The sequence below is a fragment of the Silurus meridionalis genome, chromosome 8 (assembly GCF_014805685.1).
Source record: "Silurus meridionalis isolate SWU-2019-XX chromosome 8, ASM1480568v1, whole genome shotgun sequence".
NCBI classification, from domain to species: Eukaryota; Metazoa; Chordata; class Actinopteri; order Siluriformes; family Siluridae; genus Silurus; species Silurus meridionalis.
Window position 1 is genome coordinate 24388036 of NC_060891.1, and position 25110 is coordinate 24413145.

The window sequence follows — 25110 nt, forward strand, 5'->3', positions numbered from 1 at the left end:
GTTAAAGCACTGCCATGGAAAAGCTGTGGTTTCTCTCTCTCTCACACACACACACACACACACACACACACACACACACACACACACGGCATAAAAACCCCTCTGTATGGCTGCGTTACACGTCACAGAGCTGCAGTCGCTCCACACTGTACATCTATTCAGAGTGCATTAATAAACAGACCCACTTCTATGCTCATATGTCTGCGTTTTACTCCCCTGATCCCCCCGGTACACTTCAAAACCCGGACAATAATGTGACCGAATATCACAAAATCAAACACAAAATCAATTTGTTATATGCATAGTGAAATCTTTTGCAGTTTTGCAATACTATTGTAACAATTCCTCATATTTATTAAGTACGGAAATTAAAGTTCTTCAGGTCATGGTGTTATTTTAAAATAATCAGTGACAGAGAAGATGATTATTTTCCCAAACTATGTCCCATACTGTTTTATTCCTTTTCTCTTCTCTACCACTGGGGGTTTGTCCCAATTGAAAAAAATTTAATAGAATTTCATTTGAAGAAACAACGTCCTGTTTTTAAATACACTAAATAGACAAAAGTTTGTGGACACCGAACCCTAAGATTGGTTTATAATATCCTCCACTCTTCTGGGAAGATGTTTCACGAGATTTTGGAGTGTGCTTTTGGAGATTTGTGCTCATTCAACCACAAGGGTGTTAGTAAAGTCAGATACTGATGTAAGTGAGGTGAGGAGTCCTGGGGTGCAGTCAGCATTCACATTCATCCCAAAGGAATTCAATAGGGTTGAGGTGAAACTCTGTAGGAGGCCACTTAAGATCTTCCAATCCAAATCATGTAAAGCATATCTTCATGGAGCTGGATTTGTGCAAAGGGGTATTATCATGGTTTGGATCGCCTAGGTCAAGTGAAGGGAACATTTTATTCTACCAAATCCGAAGACATCCTACACTGTTGTGTGTCTTAAACTTTGTGGTAACAGTTTATGGGGAAAACCACGTATGTGGTATTATATTATTAAGAACACATACTGCATACACACATAGAACAGAATAGACTTCGTCACATATACATTACAGTCATTCTTTTCTTCCCATATTCCAGCTTGTTCAAAACCTGGGGTATACAGCGCCCCTGGAGCACAGAGGGTCTTGCTCAAGGGCACAAGAGTGGCAAGAGTTAACCCAGAGCCTTGACCACTGAGCTATACCACTCCCCCGTCATGTCCCATACCTCAGTATCATTTACACTAATATGTTTCTAACGTCTGTCGCATATTCTTCATTCAGTCGAGCGTTTTGCAAAATAATGTTTGTGTTGTTTTTAGAACACAGAGCATGATTCTTAAAAATCGTATGTACATCACTTAAACACAAAAAAAAGGCAGGTTACAACTTTTATACAGTATAAGCTCCAGATCATGCTCTAACATCTTTAGTGTTTAAAAATAAAGAGCGTTTTAAGAATCGATCATTTCTCCACACAGATATCAAATACCTCACTGCCCACATGTGTACTAATTATATCATAAAAAGCCCTGAGAATGTACCTTTCCTTAGCTTATCTTACACTATACTGTTTCATCCTTTGTGCATCATTGTGCAGGGTACATGTACAGAGCCAATGAAATGCAGTTAGCATCTAACCAGAAGTGCATATATAGCTTATTTACAAGTGGCAGTGTAATAAATAAGGGTATGAGGTTATACAGAAGGTGTAGTAATATGTACATATAACTGAATAAGGGTATATATAGTGTGGTTTGTATGTACAGTATGAAGTGGTATGACCGATATAGCTGTACAAAAGGAATGTCATTATGAATATATACATCTATATTTATATATAAAATAAACAGAATAAATATGGATGGACATACAGAAGTGTAATGATAGTTTTTGGGTGGTGCAAGGATGCATGATTTTATAGTAGTGCAAAATAGTGCAAAACACAGAAGAAAAGTGACAGTGCAGTGGTGATTAACACCGTATCAGCTGTTCAGTGCAGAAACAGCCATGGGAAAGAAGCTACATGATGCATATAAATATGTATATACACATAGACTAATACATTGGGTGAGACACTAATACAAGTGTATATTATATATATACATACACACACACACACACACACACACATCGGCATGTAACACACATCCAATTAATTAAATAGTACTCAATTACGCAAAGCAACTACTAATTACTAAAGTGCAGTGGGGTGAGGGAGATTTTAACAGATATATTAACCAGACCAAAAACATTAACTAGAAAGGTTTATGGGTTTCCTAAAGATTATAAACTCCATATAGTTTAAATAGTAACTTGTTTTTTTTCTCTGTCAGGAAAAGAACGGAAAAAGAGTATAAATCGGGTTTTTAGGACACCCCTACAATGGAACATACCATTACAGAATGATTCATACTGTAGTTATTGCAGTCAGTGGGGATGAAGAATATAATCATATTCATAATTATTATTATTATAGAAATATAACAATAACAGTAATAACGCTAAGATGTAGTAGATAAGATGTAATTAGTGATCAATTTGTATACTTAGATGTCATTTGTAGGAGAAATGAAATGTATGAATGAGTCACTCACCTTCTATGTAAAGAGACATTTTTATTTCCCCCTGATGATTATTGAATCTGCTTTTGTCCAAGTCCTTCATCAGTTTTAATAATTATTCCTTCTTTAATTTCTCCCTCTTTCTCAAGCGTCATTCTCAGTGATTCTCATCAGATCATAACTTTGTGAGCTTTTAAACACACACACACACACACACACACACACACACACACACACACAGAGTATATATACACCTCTTTCTCCTCCTCCTTCTCCTCCTCCCACCGTCCTGAAGAACAGGGAGGACAGACTTCGACCTTCACTCCACTCGGATGTTCAGTATCAGGTCTCCCCGGAGGTGAAGTAGGCTGGTGGAGGTGGTGGAGATGGAGGTGGTCTCTACAAACTGCGGCACGTCGCCAGCTGCAATCCGCGCGCCTCCCGCGTTCACGGGCTCCGTCCCAAATCGCAACCTCGTCCCCTAAGCTGCGCGGGCTCGACGACGCGCGCACGTGCGTTTGAGACGCGCGCGCGCCACGTCGCCATGGCAAAAAAAAAAAAAAAAAAAAAGATCCAATCGCACGCCGACTCTCGCTTCCTCGTTCGCCCTGGCCACGCCCACTTTCCGTTATCACGGCCCATTCCGAAATGACACGTAGGTCATAATTTCGTTCCTGATAACGCCATCAAGGTATCCGGTTTTCCCTTTCACGCCCTTTAATCACACGCTTTCATCCTTTCATCTGCCCACTAGAAGGGATAAACGCACACGTTTTTGCCATTACGACTTTCAAATAACCTCGGTAGCGTAACCATTCACCCCGGGCCTGGAGCGAAAACGCGGCATTCATCATCATCATCATCATCACACCGAAACGCAAGAATAAGTTATAGCTCCTTACTCTTGTAGGGCTGATGATGCTGTTTCTAACACAGATTCTGAAGGTCAGGGTAGTGCGGTCACTCCACTCGCATCCTCCTGATGATGCACACACACACACACACACACACACACACACCGCGGAAGTGGTCGTGGCCAAGTCCTAAATGACTTCCTACTGCCTTCTAAAGTGTACTTCATAGTGTGTTTGGAGTGCTGCCTGTGTAGTTCACGCAATCACAATGCGAGATGATAAAAAATATATATATAAAAGCACAAAAGAAAGGCATTTCACCGCTTGAGATGATGGGGATAATGAAATGCAATGTTTTGGGGGAGAAGATTTAAAGAAAAACCCAAGACAACATTCTTTTGTGTGTGTGTGTGTGTGTGTTTGGGTTGAACCTTGGTGCTGCATTTGAGTCATTCCCAAAGTTGTTTTCTTGTATTTCTTCATTTCTAAGACATGAGCTAAAAGGGATGTTGAACATAGTTTCACTTTTAATTACACATCTTCTGCTTCTGCTTTCGCCACAGCGGATCATCCGTCTCCATTCCCCCACCTGTCCTCTACATCTGCCTCTTTCACACCAACTACCTGCATGTCTTCCCTTACCACATTCATGAACCTCCTCCTTGGCCTTCCTCTTTTCCTCCTTCATGGTGTCTCCATCCTCAGCATTCTTCTACTGATATACCCCATGTCCCTCCTCTGCACATGTCCAAACCATCTCAATCTCGCCTCCCTCACCATGTCTCCAAAACATCCTACATGGGCTGTCCCTCTAATAAACTCATTTCTAATTTAATGACACACATATATATATATATATATATATATATAAATAGGAATTCAAGACACCAAGCCAAAAACGGTTGTACTGTAAAACTCGGTCACTTTTGATTTGACTTGTCGTTCCATATATTAGAAGACGAAAAGGACAAAATGTCATTAGGAAACATGTTTGAAATACCAGAAGCAGTTTCATGTCTCTCATTAGAGGTCACTGAATAGCTGTATAAAGCACTGAACTCTACAATGAATTCGATTTGTTTTCTCATTGTACTCTACACCGATCGAACATAACATTATGACCACTTGCATAATTTCTGTTGGTCCCCCTTTTGCAGCCAAAACAGTCGTGAACCGCCGAGCATCAACTTCATTAGCAGTTTGACCTACAGGAGCTCGTCTGATGGATCAGACTTCGCTTCCCACATGCATTAATGATCCTCGGCCACCCACGACATCACTGTTCCTTCCGTGGAGCACTTTTGATAGATACTGACCACTGCAGACCAGGAACATGCCACACGAGCTGCAGTTTTGGAGATGCTCTGACCCAGACGTCTAGACGTCACAATTACAGCCACCTAGTAACAGGTGCCATGGTGAGGAGATAATCAGTGTTATTCACTTCACCCTCCTAAAAAAATTTAGAAGCAAATAAAATTTCCGTCCATCTCCTTCAATCAAGTTGCCAAAACTAATATAGAAAAATCAATTCTCCGCTCTTTAATTGATTAAGTTCTTAATCCAAGAATTGTCACTGTTTACATTTTTTTTTTAACATTGCAGCCGTTTCTTTGCAATAATTACTTCCTTCAAATGAATGATCTATTACAATAGAATAAAGTGAAATCGTTTCATGGCTCATTGATGACATGTTTGATGCTATCAAGAAAAAATGCTTCGGGCTTCAGAATTGGGTTACAACTAGAAGACTGCAAAAACATCATTTTCACCAAAACCCAACTGAGAGCAAGACTGAAACAATGCAAGTACAAATAGAAAAACAAATGAAACCACTTAAATTCAGTGCTTCAAAATATGGCTTCAGGCTTACAGGCCCGGCCTGGATTCCACAAGACTCTGAAGGTGTGTTGTGGTATGACACCAAAATGTTAAACAGATCCTGTAAATCCTGTAACTTTGTGTCCAGCACAACCTGCTGATTGAACTAAAATCTGGGTAATTTTGAGGTGAGTCAGCATTCTGAACATTCTGATCTCTTCCTCAAACCATCCCTGAACAGTTTCTTCAGTGTGCTAGGCATTATTCTGCTACAAAAGACCATTTCCTCTAGGAAATACCTTTGCCATGAAAGGGGTGTAACTTGGTCTGTTTAAGTAGATACGTGTCAAATTAACATCCACATGAATGCCTGGATCCGAGATTTTCCCAGCAGAACCTCACCCAGAATATCACACTGCATCTGCTGGCTTCCTTTCTTCCCATAGTGCATCTGGGTGCCCTCTTTTCCCCAGGAAAACGATGCACACACACACACACGGTCGTTCACATGGTGAAAAAGAAAATGTCATTCCTCAGACCAGGCTTCATTCTTACCTTGCTTCTGTGTCCGGTTCTAAAGTTCAGTCTCCCATTGAAAGAGGTTTCTGTGCTTTACAGGAGTCAGCATGGGCACTGTGACTGCTCCTCTGCTACCCACAGAACAAACTGTGTGTTCGGCATTCGATGTTTCAGCAACGAGACCCCACAATCCTGCCACTAGTTCACTCGTCCTTCCTAGGACCTCTTTTTATAAGTACTAACGACTGCATAACTGAAAGACCTACTGTTTTGGAGATGTTTTGACCCAGTTGTCTAATCCCCATAATGTGTTCTTTGTCAGTGCAATTCAGATCCTTACACTTGCCCATTTTTCCTGCTTCCAACACGTCAAATTTGCTTACTTGCTGCTTCAGGATAGATTCCAGGTGCCAATGTAACAATATAATCAGTGTTATCCCCAGTATCTGTCAAAGGCATAAATGTTATTGGTGATTGATGTTAATATACAAATGAAAAGAAACCAGATTGCCATTAGCTATGCAAACAAAGTGTTTCAGTTAGTGTGCAGTGTAAACCCAGTTTAATCCTTTAGAGTTCTGTAGTGTAGCCCGGAGGTGTGTATATTTTAAACAGGATATACTTTGTTTGTTTTAAGCTACAGTAGTATAATCTTTTTAAATTTTTTTATTATTATAGCACCAGTGTTGGATGAATTACACAAACGGTAGAGATGCACGAGGTGAAATACAACACCAGTAAAAGTGCTCCATTAAAACTTTCACTTGAGTAAAAAGTACAAAAGTAACATAGTATTTAAGTAGTATGATTTATTACGGCTATAATTCAAGTTTTAAGTCAAGTCAAGTTTATTTCTATAGCGCTTTTCACAACAGACATTGTCTCAAAGCAGCTTTACACAAATCAACAGTCAAGGTCAATGATGTGTATTTATCCCTGATGAGCAGCCATGGCGACTGTGACAAGGAAAAACTCCCTTAGATGTTATGAGGAAGAAACCTTGAGAGGAACCAGACTCAAAAGGGGAACCCATCCTCATTTGGGTAACATCAAGAGTTTGATCATAAATCTTTCAACAATACAGAACACTGGAGAGTGAGAACTAACATGAGCACTGGAATATAAGATTATGAGTAATGTTCTTTCTTAAGTCTTATACAGTCTATATGGTTATAAAAGTAGGAGCTACTGAGCTCAACATTTGTGATCATCAGAGATCCAGCACCAGCTTCTCCATGCCAGAGCCTTTAAACACTCCAGGGGGTCCAGTTTCAAAACTCCACACGTGTAGTGGGATCCAAATGGCACTGGTACGTCTCTAGATGGTTCGGGATGTTTGCGAGTTCGGCATCTACTTCTTCAAAGGTCCATAATCTTCATGAGGTGGGACGTGACTGAGCTGGCAAAACCTCAGGAAGCCTCAGGATGGGGAGAGAAAGAGAAGCAGTGAGAGGAATTAGCGTAGCTGTTGATAATGTGCATGTAATCAGATGTTCTGGAGCACAAGGTTATGATGTGAGACGTATGTTATGTGTAGGCTTTGCTAAAAAGATATGTTTAAACTGGGAGAGTGTGTCTGAACCCCGAACACTGTTAGGAAGACTATTCCACAGTTTAGGAGCTAAATGTGAGAATGATCTACCGCCTTTAGTGGACTTTGCTATTCTAGGAACTACTAGAAGCCCAGAGTTTTGAGTTATAATGTTCCTATCATCATTTTTGTCACAAGACTTTTGCTTATTCAACTCAGTTTATGTGAAAAGACTCTGATGTGACTCTCAGCACACTGATCTTTTAATAGAATGATATTAATAAGTCAAACATTGATATCTATTTAAATGATCATGAGCCCAAAATCTTCTTTTCAACTACTTAAAAATTTCATGTAAATAAGGCCAGGGGTGTTGTGGTGAGTTCGAGTCTGGAGTTTCTTCATCATTTATTCCTCTCTAAATGTTCTGCTTGCTGTTGAACTGTATGTTGGCGATAAGTAAATACACCAAGCGCCAATCAAAACAAGTTGAAAACCGATTGCACCAGTTACGTTTTAATCCCAATTATAAATATACATTTCGCAAAATATTTGTAGTGAAGTTAAAGTCTCCCCACGTAGAAATACTTTAGTACAGATACACAAAAAAGCTACTTAAGTACAATAATCAATTACACTTACTTTGTTACTGTCCAAACTGTATAGCAGTTTTAGGGGACACGTCTCAGAATAAACATCCATCAGTCCATCAGGTGCAAGAGAAAACATTAAATGCAGCGAACACCTACGGCTTTTTATTCATTTATAGCCATTAAATACTATAATCTACACCCCTTTAATAATTAACATAAAGTGTCTTTTAGTGTGTGTATTGAGGAGGAGTGCTTTTTGTTTGCATGACAGACACCTCCACAGTAGCTTTATTAAACTTACCTTCAAATAAAATATGTTTAACGCAACCTTAAATATTGAACACAAACAAAACTACCGCTGAAAAAACAAACAACACTGATACTTGCAGTCATGTACACATACAAATACTAGTGTGCACACACACACAGACAAGATATACACAAATGCAAAGAGAGACATAACTGACAACACACACACACACACACACACACACAAGATATACACATTCATAGAGAGACATAACACACACACACACACACACACACACGGTATACACAAATTCATAAAAGACATAACCGACACACACACAGACAAGATATACACAAATGCAAGAGAGACATAACTGACACACACACACACACAAGATATACACAAATGCAAAGAAAGACATAACCGACACACACACACACAGATATACACAAATGCAAAGAGACATAACCGACACACACACGATATACACAGATGCAAGAGAGACAACTGACACACACACACACACACACACACGATATACACAAATGCAAAGAGACATAACCGACACACACACACACACACACACACACACGATATACACAGATGCAAAGAGAGACAACTGACAACACACACACACACACACACACACACACGATATACACAAATGCAAAGAGAGACATAACTGACACACACACAGTAAAACCACAGTAAAACCAAAACAAGTTTTCACTTTCATTTATTGAAGAACTGTTTGGTACAGTAATCTGAACAACTAGTGCATCATGGGTAACATATGTGATTGAATTGAAAGGTTTTTAATTTGCTGATGTAACAACCCAAGGTTTCGTTTTTAAATCTTTGACAGTAACATACACATCCAGAGAAAGAGACTTTATTGACCTTATGTATTGTGGATATGACCTACTGCACCGTCTGGGTACGTTCTCTCCCTGACCGTCTCATTTGTGCGCATTCTCTAAAAGATTAAAGAGGAGAGAGGAGGCACTAAGCGATGAATTGAAACACAAGCCGAGTTCCAGACATCTAGAATGTACAGGTTGAAAAGTATCACACACACATATCGATGTAATCTAAAGATTTTGTATTGAAATGCATGTTGAGGGAAGAAGGGAGAAGGAAGAAGAGTGGAGTGCTTTATTTTGGGGGGCGTTTTCACAGACGTGCGTCTGGGTGGAGGTGCGTGTTTGGCGTAGGACCTAGTCACACGCTCAGGAAGGAGATGGCGGTGTCTCTTTCCTCCACCAGCTCGGCTGCGGTGGCATCCATCTTGGCTCGTGAGAAGTCGTTGATGGTCAAACCGTCAACGATCTTCCAGGATTTATCCTGCGGGAGGAAGGAGAAAGAGGACGACGTTACAGGGTCTGTTAATGTACTATTATGATGACAACACATTATTTTCCACTCACCTTGATTTCGACCGGGAATGAATAGATGAGGTCATCAGGAACGCCATAGGGGTTTCCGGTGGAGTACACACCCATGGAGACAAACCGGCCCTACACAAATATTAAATAAATAACCAATGTTCAGGTTAATCTGGTCAAGTCCTTTAATCACTTGTGCTAATATTGAACATTTATTTATGATAATATATTGGCATAAACATTTCCTCATCTCTTCCTCTGTTTTTCTATTAACCACACAGATCCTACAGACTCCGATTTCACAACTTGGTGTAGAGAGGCAAGATATATCAAATGAATCGTAATTAGTCCTAGTAGCAATAGTAATAAGGATAAACATAAGCAACAAACTTATAAGCACTAAACATATACATTCCAACCTCAAATTTTCTCTCTGTAAAGCTGCTATGGGACAATGTCACACACACACACACACACACACACACACACACACACACACACGTAGTATTTATATACATAGTAACAGCAAGATTCAAAGGGGATTTGAAATGATGGCAAATTGTGTGTTTTTGTGCAAATTCTACAAAAAAAAAAAAAAAAAAATTATAACTTGTTCATGAGAGAAAAAAAAACTAAACTGTTTTGGCCGACCTTCCCTCTTGAAGTCTAATTTTTCTTGTAAATGTCGTAAGTGAATCTGCAACCAATTCAATTTCGTCTCCTCAATAAGTCATTGTGGATTAATAAAACAGCTATTAAATCCACATGAATATATTATCTTATTAGCTCCTTCACCATTTGATCAAATGCAACATGATTGGACGCCTTTCAGGCAACAGCTTTCATCCACATGGCGTTTATGCTTAAAAAGCCTGCAGGTGCTGACTGAAGGCCTTATGTAATGTGACAGCTGAAATCTGATCGAAAAAAAAAACTCCAGTGTCAACAGACACATTAAATTACATTTTTAAGTGCAATAACGCCATGAAATTAGATTCTGAAGTCCCTAATGGCTCACCACTGGTAGAATATAGTATACCTGTAAATATAAAATGTCTCCATGGTAACAGTGTTATCTCGGTTAAGGTGGCATTGCTATATAAAATATGGCTCATTAATCTGTCAATTCTGAGAGACAGTGAAACAACAGACCTCAGAAGTGCCAGTCCAGATGTCCCTCATGTGATCACAGATGGCCTTCGCAGCAGACATAGCGCTGGAGAGCTTGCGTGCCTTAATGACTGCTGCCCCACGCTGCTGCACTGCCTGAGAGAAGAGAAGTAAAAAAAAAAAGCATTTATTAAAATAAATAAATATTTTGTGGCTGATCAATAACAAATCATAATAATAAAACAGGACAGTCCTTTCTGCCTCTACTGCTTTTCATCAATATCAATAAAGCACTTTCTACTCTAGAAAAACAGAGGCCTGTCAACAAAACCAAAAATAAAAAGTTAAGAATAGTCATACTTTCATTTTTTGTTCACGTTTTGTTCCTTCCAAAATAGCTTTATCATTTTCGCTTTTGTGCATTGGAAGTGTCGGATGCCCTGACGCACAACAAACATTCATTCTTTCTGTATAGAGTCATAGAACAAGTTTCGTTAAAGAATTTAACCGTTAAACTTCAGGAGGCAATTCAATACTGTAATGCTCATAACATTTCCCTCAGAGCTGAGTGGATTATAAAGTAGGCTGTAACCTATACTTAAAACAAATGCACTAATCTCCTTAGTAAATAAGACTCCAGAAAAAAAAAAGTACTCCTTTGGCATTTGTACTTAAGGAAGAAAAACAAAAACTTTCCACAGCTTCTCATTCAACACAGTTGTTAGATATCACACATACAAATGTAATGAAAATTCTATGATAAAGTACACATCAGGGGTCAAACCAATAAAGTTGATTGCTGGAAATATTGGCAATAATTCATACGGTTGCTGAGAAGGTCACTGTCATTATACAGTACAAGAGCGGCCACTAGAGGCAAATCACTGACACTACATGCTGTTTATTGAAGTGTTTTTTTATTATATTCATGCGTCTTGTTACTTTTTTATTTTTATTTGAATGCATGTCATGTTTCCTCAGTATTTATTAATACAACTAACATTCATTTCTCTCATTAAAATTCTTTTCATGATTCCGTACTAGAGCTGCACGATTTGGGGAAAAATGTTTTGTGGTAAATTTTGCAATATGCGATATAATAAATGGCATCGTGAGTCCACTTGATTGGTTTTTAAGGAAATTGCAAAAACATTTGTAATAATGCTGAAATGTGAATTTTGTAAAACTAAAAGGTTTTCAAAATGAATTATTTTTTACAAAATGAAAACGTGCATTAAATGTAAACATTTTCTTTGAATTTTCTCTTGTGACAATAGGAATGTTGCACAAGCTGACCGAGATTGCGATACGATTCATAGTGCAGCGCTAAAAGAGAAGCGAGAAGAGAACGAGATCTGCAGCGGTCTCTGTGTTATTAAAAGTTGTGAAGAATCTTACAGAGATAAAGTCTCCTTTCAGCCAGTTGTCGTCCTTTACGGCATCGAACGCAGGCACTTCTTTGCCCCCCACGTTCACTAAGCAGTGGTGGACATCAGGGTACTGGGTGGACGAGTGGTTTCCCCAGATAATTACGTTCTTCACGCTGTTGGCTGAAACGCCACAGCGCATTGCCACCTGCAGGACAACAGCAGGAAATGCAGCTCAGGATGACTGGATGGTAAGCAGATTTTATTGACTCATTTATCCTCAACCAAAAACCAATTAAAATATAAAACAGTAACAAAACAATCCATTAAAAACAAAACACATTACACACTATATGGACAAAAGTACTGGGACACCTGACGTCTCCAAGCCCCATGTGGTTCTACCACAAAATGGAGGTGCACAATTGTTTAGGACGTCTTTAGACGCAATAGCATTCAATTTTTCCTTCACTTGAAAACCCAACCCTGTTCCAGCATGACAATGCCTCTGTGCACCAAGCCAGCTCCATGAAGATATACACAAACCTTTGTAAAAAAAAAAAATAGTGTATATGCATATTGACTAAATGTTGAAGTAAAAGTTCTTCTCAGATGATCCAAACTCTACTTGCAACAAGCAGGTGAAAGCTTAATCTAGGATTAGCTTGTGTGCATGTGTAATCTCATTACACCGTTAAAGAGAGACGCATCATCTGGATTTGCAGATCGGGTTTAGCCCAGACTGACTTTAATCACAGCAGTGAGATTCATAGCGAATGCTGATCTACAGTCTACAATAACAAAGTATCATTTATTTCTATAAATGTAACTGTGTGATTGATATTGGAAGCCGGTATTCCTAAATACTGATGAGTAGCAAATACTTGCGATCATTACTTTGTGGAAAAACTGTTGACATTTAGGTCAGGTGGTCTACAAATTTGTCACGGAGGCGTGTCCTGAGAGAGTCACATAGAATACAGATTAACATGGCAGAGGTAGATCTGTGCCTTCCTGCAGACACAATAGGAAAAGAACGACTGGTTTTATGTTTTTTTTTTTTTTTGCACTACAAAGGCATGTGTGTGAAAGGGCCGTGTGTTAGTCAGAAAGCGCTTAAATCAAATGATGTTTTGGTGTCTGTCTGAACCAAAGAAATAAAAGCTAACCATCTGTATCGTTAACTATGAGTTATGGAGATGTACATCTATAATGTGTTCTGACCTGAGAACTGGCACGGTTATGATCCAGGCGAGTCAGGCAGGAGAAGTTCTCTTTGGGGATAGAGGGAGCCGATTTAGCCGCAATCAGGCAGTTGGTGTTGGCCGGGTTTCCCACAACCAGAACCTATAAGAGGGCGAGAGGATTAAAATTCAGCTTACATTGCTAGTATTAATATCAAGGTGTGTTTATAATATATATAATGTACAATTATATTAAAATCATGTGGTTGTATAATTTTACACTTTCTCAGTTCATCTAACAGGTGTGCCTTTTTCATTTTCTGCTTCACCTCGCACAACCTTGAGCTCACAATAATGGGAAAAATTTCACGTCGTATCTCTCAGATCACGAAAACGAACCAAACAAATGATTTTTGTGTTCTAAAAACTACTTCGCTCCTGGGCAACCAGGAAAAAAAAATAGTGTCAAGCCCAAAATCATTGGTAAGGAAATTAGCAAGAATCAAATAAATAAAGCAACTTATTATGGGATAGATTTTCCCCTTTCATGTTTAATGTTTAAACCCTGTGTACAGCTTTTTACAAAAAGTAGAGTCAATATTGTTCCATTTAATGTTCACAATTTTAATGTTGAGAAGAAATTTTTTGACCCCAAAACACATTACATCAGCAGAAAGATATGAGAAAGTGCTGGCACTTGGTTATCTCAGTCATACAGCTGAGCAATTGAGAACGAAGGGCCTTCCTCAAGGGCCCTGCAGCGCAGATTAGCAAAATCTTGCTTATTTTCTTATTAATGATGTGTTAACATAAAAAGCTTCATATTTCGATTTTTTTTTTTTTTTTCTTTCTAAATATCCAGGAGAGGGCATACAGTAGTGCTGTGTTGCTGATGTGCCCAACAACATAAGGAACGTTTTTTACGCTGGAGAGCCTGTGTGTCGAAATATAAATACATTTAAATACATGTTGCTCTCAGGATCACATTTGCGATGATATAAAAGTGGCAAATGGTGGAAAAGACGTGCATCTTTTTTTAACCTCCTGGTGTACCATTACTTATTAACCAGACTTTTCCACCAGCACTCATTATTTCCAATTGCTGCAATTCAAAAAGTGTTAAATAATTCAAAGACTCATGTATCGTCACCTTGACCGTTTTCTTGGCGTACTTGTCCAAAGCTGCGCCCTGAGACTTGAAGATGGCCACGTTGGCCTTGAGCAGGTCTTTCCTCTCCATTCCCTCCTTCCTGGGCATGGAGCCTACCAGAATAGCAGCATCCAGGTCCTTAAATGCCACTTCCACTTTATCTGTAGGGATGACCTCTGCACGACACACAAATCACACAGTGTGTACAGATATGACCTCTGAAGTACTAGATAGACTCCTAATGTAGACATTTTAAAGTGGATGATGAGCGGGGGTTTCTATGCAGGCTTTTGAAGCTTTGCCTTCATGTTTGAATGTGTGCTGAACAGTAGACATGACATGTGTCTCTACAGAAAACAGGGGGTCCGTTTGAGACCACTTTGAGGTGAGCATGCGGTAATTTAGACGTGCAGTTTTTGTACGTTACTCCGGTGCAGAACTAAAACAGTGGCAGGAAACCACACAAAACTGATGAAGCTCTGACAGAAACCACTCAGAACATCCTGCTGTTCAAGAGCACAGCTGTATATAAAGAATACGCAAAATAAGAAATAATTCGTATAAGTTCCCTAATTCGTAGAATAACGCAATAAAGATCCCTTTAAAGAAAAGGGGAAAGAAGGTGAACGCAGGGTGGGGTGTGTGTGTGTGTGTGTGTGTGTGTGTGTTTGTTTGCTGTTTACCCTTCAGAAGTGGGAGAGCGCAATCCTGCAGCTCCATGACCACGCCGTCCAGGACGGGCAGCATGGGAGGGATATCGAGCAGAATCAGGATGATCGGCTAATACACACACACACACACACACACACACACACACACACACACACACAAAAAAAGAAGGAAAAATGATGAATCCATACTGGCCAAAATTCTAGTGTGCGATCAGCAGTGTGCCCTTTTATAGGATTTTTTTTTTTTTTGCATCACGCATAACTAAAACGCATATATTATGCATAAACATAAATATTCATAACTAAACAAAATAGCGTGCACATCATATTACTATAATATACGAAAGTCCTATGAGGCCTTTCGGTAGAACAGTTTTTTCTTTCGTTTTCTCATGGCCTCTGCCCCAGGATCCAGGATGCTGCCTCCAAAACGCACTTTTATACCGAACGCTCAGAAAAATTCAGTCGTGATCGCAACGTCAAAATCACGAGAAAACAAGAAAAAAAAATCATCATAAAGCATTCTAGGACTTCTGTAATTATACATGTGATTTTATTATTGATTTAGTTTTTTTTAAATAATTTATTTCTTTTATTGATTGATTCTTAATGTGGGCATTTGACGACAGTGGTCATTTTGACACTGGTCTACTAAGTGATATCGAACATTTCAAGACCAGTTTTATAACACGCCAACAGATGGCAGCACAAGGCTGCTCGCGCAATCACAGGGAGCACCGACGTTCATAAGTCAGTGTGCTATAAGACATCACCTTGGGTACCTCATGCTATTCTGATCACAAGGGTTACCACGTCTGCGAGTTTATCATGAACAGCTCTCCTCACACACAAGTTTTTCTAACACCCGGGAAAAGGAGTTCAAAGGTCGCCGTTTTTGATACCACTGCGGAGATCCAGGCAATCGGCAAATGTGCATGTGTACTATTTTGAAGGTGGTAGTGTATAAACGTAGATTAAAAAAAACTTTCTTGTGAACTTTTTCTAACCACCTCGTATAACAGCACCATGGAATGCAGTGCATCGTAACAGCAGATTTCCCCTGCGTGCTATTTGGGACGCAGCCACATCATTCAAAACCTGACACTTTTCCTGGAAAGCGTGTTGTGCAAACTCAAGCCCGCATATTCACCTGATCTTTTCCAAACACATCTCCCTTGGCGATGCCGTACAGCAGGGAGTAGGCGATCTGCCCGGCCGCGCCGGTCACCAGAACTCGGATAGGATCAGACTGCAGGAAAAAGAAAAAAAAAAAAAACGACGGGTGAATATACAATAAGATTTCTTAGAGGGTGTGTGTGTCTGCGTCGCCATGCAATGAACCAGCGTCCCATCCTGGGTGTATTCACACGTCACGCCCAGGGGAACCAGTCCTACTTGAAAATAGATGAAAAAAAAACAAAAAGCATGCAGAATCACTCATTCATTCATTCAAGCTGAGCTGAAGAAGGGCACAGGGATAATCAAGTTAAAAATAGAACAAGGTCATGGGACCTGAATAGTAACAGTGGAGGAGAAAGAAACACCTTTTCATTCATTGCTGCTTCATGTTTTTCCATGACAATAGTCCTTCAACATCCAGATAATATTATTGGCATAAAGATTACATGAATAATTAAATAAAAAAATATAATTACAGTGTGAACAGAAATACATTTTGTATCAGGTTTAAATTAGATTCATCAGTTTTACTTCTCAACCTTACACCTTGTATGCTATCTAACTCCATAAATAGCTGAGCCCCGTCCCAAACGCCATCTATCCGAAAGCGTAGTACACTAAACAAAATAGAATCGCCGTTACATTTACACCCTAGGTAGGGCGCCTATATAGGGAGCACGTCTCTATTTGGAATTCAACCATCATGCCATAGCAAGCTGTACAAACGACTCGACTTTTAAAGCGTTATTTAAAATAAAATAAAATAACATTATAAACGTATTAATCAACGCGTTATTAAATATCCAATAGTCTAAATAAAGCATGCAAATGTTTTACAAACACACCATTCTGTAGAGAGCTCGTTCCACAATCTGCGACTCTGCCACTTCTTTCGAGGGTCACCTCTATTTCTTGTACCGGGCTCGGTCACGAGGCGGGGTGAGGACGTGGTGCAGCAAAGCATCATGGGCCTTGGAGTTTAATAAGTGCGTTTTAAAATGTAGACTGTATAGGAGTGAAAACTACATTTCCCATTCCTTTATAGCGACGCATTTTATATGTCGATCAGATGGCGTTTTTTAAAAATGAATTATTTAAAAGGTGATGCGAGTTAGTAAGTCATGTGCCTGTTTTTTTTTTGCAATTTATTAATAAATATATATATTTATATATTTTTTATTCCTACGTTTCAAGTCATGTGACTATACCCTACACAGGAGTATACAGTTCTGTATTATGGTCAGAGAATAAATTCAACCCATAAAATCTCCCTATATATAAATAAAAAAATTGGACAAAAAAAAGGTTGAAAAGCAGATGATTTGAGCGCCACGGAATCAGATGAGATGAGCGACCCGGAAACCGTGTTGCATTACGGTTCCATTACCGTAACACTGCGACTACAGGCGCATGCGCACCGGAAAGTTTGACTCGGTTGCCTGGAGGCGCTGAAAATCATGAGATGTGAGATTTCTCTCCCCGAGTTTTGTATTATATCTCGAAGGTGCACCATTAATGCATTGCTAGATCTATGATTCCATTCTACAGATGTTCAATCCTCATCAATAATAATAACCATACTAATGTAATGCAGAGGAATGGTTATTTCTTCCAAACCAGAACATCTGACTCCATCATCAAACCAGAGAGTGCAGGACTGAAGGTGAGTTCCCTCGTGTTCGGTCTTATTTTGAGGACGTTTTTGTCTTATGCTCCTATTGGATTCGATTTTCTATGATGAATTTATCTTACAACTTTTTCATTAGAGAACAAACTGATGGGTCAGTCAATTTACCGTGACGCAAATAGTATCGCGATATTACTTTCGCGATTCATGTTGTCCCCAAAGTCTCGCGATATTTCGGTTTCACATGGAAAAGAAACTGGAATGCAGTGTGACATGATGACTTTAATGATCTTAGTGTTTTCCCTTAACTCGTCATTTTGCCAAAGAATTTACAGTTTTTCACATCGGTGCAATAATGACATTATCGAGGAAGTAAATAGTTTTTAAAGGCAGTAATGCACCCAGGAAGGTATGGTCATAGACAATTTATGGCATTTGGCAGCCCCCCTTATTCCCCTTATTCAGAGGGACTTACATTTTGATACTGAATTTGATGCAAATACATTATATTTGCACACTGTCATGTTTTAAAGTTGTTGATGGAGAAGTATAGAGAAGGTCAAAAGGAGTTGCATTGTGTGTTTGTGGATTTAGAGAAAGCATACGACAGGGTGGAGAGAGAGGAGTTGTGGTATTGTATGAGAAAGTCTGGTGTGTCAGAGAAGTATGTGAGGATGGTGCAGGACATGTATGAGGACAGAGTGACAGCAGTGAAGTGTGCAGTAGGAACGACAGACTGGTTCAAGGTGGAGGTTGGACTGCATCAAGGATCGGCTCTGAGCCCTTTCCTGTTTGCAGTGGTGATGGACAGGAGTCTTCGTGGACTATGATGTTTGGGGATGATGTGATTTGTGGTGAGAGTAGTGAGCAGGTTGAGAAGAGCCTGGAGAGGTGGAGGTACACGCTGGAGAGAAGAGAAATGAAAGTCAGTAGTAGTAAGACAGAGTACATGTGTGTGAATGACGATGGACGATGGACAGAATCAGAAATGAGTTTATTAGAGGGACAGTGCATGTAGGATGTTTTGGAGACAAGGTGAGGGAGGCGAGATTAAGATAGTTTGGAGATGTGCAGAGGAGGGACATGGGGTATATCAGTAGGAGAATGCTGAGGATGGAGCCACTAAGAAGGAAGAAAAGAGGAAGAGCAAGGAGGAGGTTTATGGATGTGGTGAAGGAAGACATGCAGGTAGTTGGGGTAAAATAGACAGATGTAGAGGACAGGGGGGTATGGAGACGGATGATCCGCTGTTGCGACCCCTAATGGGAGAACCTGAAAGAAGAAGAAGAAGACATCATCTTCATCATCTTCAAAATAGTCCCCTTACTAATACAGTGCTCCCAGCGTTCCTGCCACTTCTGGAATATGTCCTGAAAGTCTTTCTACATTCCAGGCCTCTTCACCTCATCTCTTCACATCTGCACAATTACTAAGAGCTGTATGGTTGAATGAGCGCAAATCTCCACAAAATCCAATACAACATCTTCCCAGAATAGTGGCATTAGGCATAAACTTGAATTTGAAATGTATATGTGCAAACAATTTAATTCTGTTGAGCTGCTTCGAGATGATTCTGAAACGTTGTTGAAAATCTTGTACATTTAGATTTAGATGACTGATTTCTATGATTTATTGTAGGATAAAATAAACGAGTTGGTCTTGTGAATCCCTGATATGAACCAAGATGAACACTTGTGCAAAGAATGGTAGAGAATGGTGATCGAGAGATTTTTTGAGATGTTTTGGAGCTTGTAATATAAATTGAGAGCTGAAGCAGGAGTATCGTAATTTCTGGACTATTAAACGCACCCAAATATAAGCCGCACCCACTGAATTTGACAAAGATTTTTATTTTGAACGTAAATACGTCGACACTGAAACTAATGAACTTTACACAGGCTTTAATGAAAGACAGTATCTGTTACACGACTTGTATCTAAACAGTATCCTACCAAGAAAGTCACTGTTCACTGTCTTCCTCCTTCCTTTCACAACTATTTCTCTCGAGAGTTTATCTTTTGGCATCGTCGTGCGTTTAAAAATCACCATCGGTGAAGCTTTTCTCCCGATGCCGTGCAGCTCAGAACACAGGTGACGTGTGTTTTAATGCCCGGTTGTTTTCAGCGTGACGAATGATTCACATTTCCTGTAGACAGTCCAAGTGAGTGGCAGGTCAAACGTCAGAGGAACCTCATCCATATTTATGATGTGGTGCGGCCCGATTCAGTGGGAGCGCATCTGATTTAATATAAAGAGTTTCATTGGTTCACCTGAACCTGTTCCCCAATTTCATTGGTCTAATGTTATGGGGCTCATTTTTTTGGCTTGAAGTTTGTGAAACCGGGAAAAACCCAGGATTAATCTATAAATTAGCCGCTTCGTTATTTAAGCCGCTGGGGTTCAAAACGTGGAAAAAAGTAGCGGCTTATAGTCCGGAAAATACGGTAATCTTTTACATAGTAGAGACTTGAAGTGCTTTGGGTCTGTTTGTTTGCAATTTCACATAATGACCTCACTGGCCTCAATCTGCAACAATCTCAATGGCAACAATTCTGAAACATATTTCTGAGATAAATAGAGCCACCTGAGGACCTGACTAAGTCCCTGTGAGTCTCCATGGAAAGCTCTGGAGTTGGAAAACACTCCATATCCATACAGAATTCCAGGATAGACCCAGAGAGAGAGAGTGTGTGTCTGCAGGTGTTAGCTGATCTGTGTGCTGCATTTTGTATGAGGTCATTACAGGCTCATTACAAGCAGAGGCACAAAGGAGCATTAGGTAGGGTTACACACCAGGAATCATCTCCATGTCCTCACTTATGGAGAGAGATAAAGAGACCATATACAACAAGCCTCATATACAAAGCTGGGACTTTTTTACGGTAAGGTTTCATGTGCCAATGCACCAAAATACATTTTTCTCTGTAATAACGTTTGGGGGCTGTAATGTTTATTTACAGCAACTATAATGTTTATTTTTGCCTTGTGTGTGTTGGTTGTTGAATCTTGTTTACTGTATATTGTAGGTGTTGTCAGCTATGGGTCTAAACAATTGATTCAGTGTTTTGGAGGATTTTGATTCTGATCCATGTAAACTCAAGGTCACCCTGTATGCAAGGGTTACTGTCTGGAATAGTGTTCTTTCATCTCTGTAGACATTGTTGGACTTGAATTCTACTTTCTTTGTTTGCTTTAAGCTGATGGAAAGGTTTAAAAAAAATAGGACTTTCGCATCGTCAGCATCATGATCAGGACAATTTATTGGACAAGTGCCATGTTGCTGCTATGAGTTTCATGTTCTGCACAATTTAATTTGAAGTAAGAAAAAGAAGAGGAAATATGTTAACAAACAGCAAGTGGTGTCAGTGAGTCACGTCTAGAGGCCGCTCTCGCACCGTATAATTACAGCGGCCTTTCTCAGCCACTCTAGCGCAGAGGCAACCCGGAAAAACTATCAAGCTAGGTTTTTGCCAATAGTTCCAGCAACTCTTGGTGCCGATTATTTGGTCGACCAAAGCCAATTCACTACTGAGTGTTTGGTTGGGGGTGTAGAAATATCGATACACGTGAGTGTTGCGATATTTTGTTTGCTGATACTGTATCGATTCTCAAAAATGCAATATCAATACACACACATATATTTATATGTTGCCAAAAGTACTCGCTCACCTGCCTTCACATGCAGATGAACTTGAGTAACATCTGATTCCTAATTCATAAGCTTTAATATGATGTAGGCCCTTTTGCAGCTTGAACAGATTTAAATCTTCCACAAGGGTTTGGAGTGTGTTAAGGGATTTTTGACCATTCTTCCAGAAAAACATTTGTGAGGTCAGACACTGATGTTAGATGAGAAGACCTGGATAACAGTCTCTGCTCTAATTCCTCACAAAGGTGTTCTATCAGGTTGAGGTCAGCACTTGGTAAGGCATGTAAGGCATGGATGCAGCTTCTCAACCATGGAAACATATTCCATGAAGCTCTCTACGCACTGTTCTTCAGCTAATCTGAAGGCCACATGAAGTTTGGAGGTCTGTAGCTGTTGACTCTGCAGAAAGTTGGTGATCTTGTGCTCTATGTGTCTCAGCATCATTTCTTTAGACCTGCCTAAATGTTTGCACAGTACTACACACACACACACACACACACACACACACACACACACACACACACAGACTCAACCCTGTTCCTTAAAGCAATAATCCATACAGCAATACCTTCACTGTGATCCTCAACCACTGTTCAACTAATCCCTCCATCTCTCAAGGTACAAGGAAAGCACCAAGAATCTTCTCTGTTCTGGCAACTGGGTGGTGAAACAAACTCCCACTTGAGGTCCAAACAGCTAAACTACTTCAATCTACTTCCATCTAAATTAGTATGTCTTTAAAAACAACTTGCTTTTCTAACTAGAGTAGAGAAGTATTTCCCTTAGGTTCATTTCCCTTCCGTATAGAGTTACATTCTGTATATTTCTAATTTCTTGATATAGTTCTCTCACTAGAGCAAGTCCAGGCAGATCCTCTTTATCTTAATGCTTCTTCCAAACCCCCCCATGATCAAGCCTTCAAGAAAAAACAGGACTTGTGTGAGTTTTATGTCTGTTGACTTTTTACTCAATTCCTATACATCCATTTAATTCATGCTTTTTAAAAAAATAAAATGGAACATCATGAAATGTTAAAAAAAGAAATTGTTTTCTTGCAAATAAATATTTAAACGTATTGCTAGTGCAGTGACAAATGATTATCCAGCAGATGGCAGTGCTGTTCTCTGATAAAGAACAGAGAATGTTTAACCTGTAGCTTTCCACCACAATCCAGATTTATATAAATATAAATACACTGTATGGACAAAAGTTTTTGAACACCTGATCTTTACAATTTGTGGTATTGGACGTCTTTGGTTGAAATGGAATGAATTTTCCCTTCACTTGAACTAGGAGACCCAAACTTGAACCTGTTCCAGCATGACAATTCCCCTGTGCACAAAGCCAGAACTGGTTTACATGAGATGGAGTGGAAGATCTTCAGCTATAGAGCTCTGACCTCATCCCTATTGAACACTTTTGGGATGAATGTGAAGGAAAGACTCTTAATAGCTACTTTAATGTAAGCAATAACATGGATTAACACGTCTTTTTTGAGTGTTTTGGAGCCTAACTATTAAGGGTTAAAAATTTATATTTATTTAATGCTTTAAACATCGATTCATATCCATGAATATTATTTCTGGTGACATTCTCTGTCAGGAACATGACAAAATGCATTTTATTAGCTAAAAAGAGGCCTCTAAGGAAATTAATTCTTGTTTTGGGGTGATTACATGTCCTACACCACCTTGTCATGTTCTATTCTTTGCAAGTACCATATAATTCTGCATGATCAAATGCCAACTTTTAATATAAAGTTTTGCATTGAATTTTCAGTTCTAAGATATAGTGCAAACATCATTTTAGTTGAGCGAAATATACCTGCGTTACGGACGTGATGATGAAGGAATGAAGCATTAGGCTTTATTATTGGAGCCCTGATACATACAAAAGGCAGCGCTCTGATGACAGAGTGGGTGTGTTCATTTTTCAGATATCTTTCCATCTTTTTATTTTTTTTTATTTTTTACATAATGCTAATTGGTTTTTCACAATCACAATACACACTCGGTGACATGCAGTAGCATCCTTGGACACAAGAGGGCAGTGTGTGTCAGTGGTTGATTTGACTAGATTTTTGTTGACATTTGATCAGATCCATTTAAAGGTTTTTAGCAGACAACGCTTATAAAATGATTCTGGAAATAAGTTCTGATTTGTAGGTACTACTGATGATACAGATTAAAAATAGGTGTGAAAACGTAATATTTCAGAAGATTGCTATATAGACCGCTCAAACGATGCCGAGTCTGAGACAACTCAGGAACCGTGTGGGTAAAATACCTCAGGTTTTGCTCCCCTGATCTATAATCAGAAAGTGGGTGTAAGAATTGTAGGTCACTTGAAGAACCAGGTGGAATCTTTCCTCACAAAATAAACCCTTCACTGGAGCATGTCTCAGTAGGCAATTTTACACAACTCCATCTCTGTCAGTCCAAAAGAATTCAGTCCAACTTTAGAAGATCTTGATGGCCTGCTATAAAACTTTGACTCCAACTCTATTGGGATAATTGTGAATGTGACTGCACCCCAGGCCTCCTCACCTCACCTACATCAGTACCTGACTTTACTAACACCCTCGTGTCTTAATGAAAACTTCCAAATCTCCACAAGCACGTTCCGAAAATCTAGTGGAACATCATCTCAGAGGAGTGGAGGCTATTTTAACAGTAAATGTGGATCAAAAGGTACATACAAATCGAACGGTCAGGTGTTTACAATCTTTTGTGTACGCGGTGCACGTTTTTAAAATGTTTTATGTCTTCTGATTGGGAAGCCTTTGGTTTTTTTCTTAAGAGAATCTGAAAATACCTGGTTGTTTTGACCTCCAAAAAATACCTGCATATTTCATATTGTTGCATTGTTTAAATACGTTGAATAAGGGACATCTATGGCATTTGGAAGACTCCCGTAAATACAGGAAGTACACGGGGTCCAGGATCTGAATTTTACATCAATACATTTAGGCAAGGAAATTTATTTGCCAAGGAAAAACTCTCAGAGATGAGGAAGTTGAGTAGATTTAAAAGGTAACCCATTGTTTTCTTTAATCATCTATTAAATGATTTCTAATATTATGATCATATTTTGTCTCGTGATGAGAAACATTTAACACTGGCAAATGCCTCGTCTCGGGATGAACACGCTGTTGACACAAGGTGTTGCCAGGCTTCAGAAAGAACTCTCAATCTCAAAACACACACACACACACACACACACACACACACACACACACACACACACACACACACACACACACACACACAGATCAAAGCAAGTGAGCACACACACACACACACACACACACACACACACACACACACACACAAACACACACACACAGGGTTTCAGCCCCACCCCTCCAGCTGTCAATCACTTTGTGCTTGCTTTGGGAAATGGCCCATAAAATGAGTTAGGACTTCAAAGCGCTTGATCTTTGACGTCTCTTTAATTTAACTGACTTCGACGAGCAACAGTTTCCTCCACTCGACTTGATTTTCTTTCCCTCAAACAACAGACGCATCCTGAACGATATAACAATCCATGAAACCGTTTTTTTTTTTTCTCGTCAAACTTTTTTCAGAATGTTTTTTTCCGCAAATATATCGACGCACTCAGTCCGTCTCAGTGTGTGTTTCTTTTTTCTTTTTTTTAAATTATAA

At 39.4% G+C, this 25110-nt stretch overlaps 3 protein-coding genes across 7 annotated transcripts in view; 1 reads left to right on the forward strand and 2 right to left on the reverse strand.

The window, feature by feature from the left end:
* The window catches only part of ugp2b (UDP-glucose pyrophosphorylase 2b), a 33163-nt gene extending 29583 nt beyond the window's left edge, over positions 1-3580 (reverse strand). The window contains exon 1 of one of the 3 annotated variants that reach the window (XM_046855483.1): positions 3458-3580. Coding sequence is in view for 1 of the 3 variants with exons in the window: in XM_046855482.1 (XP_046711438.1) it covers positions 2589-2658 (70 nt within the window). In the remaining 2 variants the exon portion in view is untranslated. The other 2 variants (XM_046855484.1, XM_046855482.1) reach the window with 2 other exon arrangements.
* Positions 3581-8842: 5262 nt separating this feature from the next.
* On the reverse strand, positions 8843-17170 carry mdh1ab (malate dehydrogenase 1Ab, NAD (soluble)). The gene is made up of 9 exons (XM_046855618.1): positions 17015-17170; positions 16141-16239; positions 15003-15099; positions 14320-14495; positions 13210-13332; positions 12017-12193; positions 10661-10774; positions 9551-9640; positions 8843-9467 (listed from the first exon to the last, which is right to left on the reverse strand). Exons 1-9 carry the CDS (start codon positions 17015-17017, stop codon positions 9345-9347), a joined length of 1002 nt encoding a protein of 333 aa, XP_046711574.1. The 5' UTR covers positions 17018-17170; the 3' UTR covers positions 8843-9344.
* A 189-nt stretch (positions 17171-17359) lies between these two features.
* LOC124389974 (WD repeat containing planar cell polarity effector) overlaps positions 17360-25110 on the forward strand; it is an 89701-nt gene continuing 81950 nt past the window's right edge. Inside the window, exons 1-2 of one of the 3 annotated variants that reach the window (XM_046855615.1) lie at positions 17361-17673; positions 17764-17832. The gene's annotated coding sequence lies outside the window, so the exon portion shown is untranslated. Of the gene's footprint in view, positions 17833-25110 lie in introns of all 3 variants that reach the window. The other 2 variants (XM_046855617.1, XM_046855616.1) reach the window with 2 other exon arrangements.

Bases quoted from the DNA above. Each gene is read 5' to 3' on its own strand.
- mdh1ab (XM_046855618.1), bottom strand. The intron at 12,194-13,209 runs GTCAGAACACAT...GTTGTCCTGCAG, and splicing joins ATAACCGTGCCAGTTCTCAG to GTGGCAATGCGCTGTGGCGT. The intron at 9,468-9,550 runs GTGAGTGGAAAA...TTCCTCCCGCAG, and splicing joins CATTCCCGGTCGAAATCAAG to GATAAATCCTGGAAGATCGT.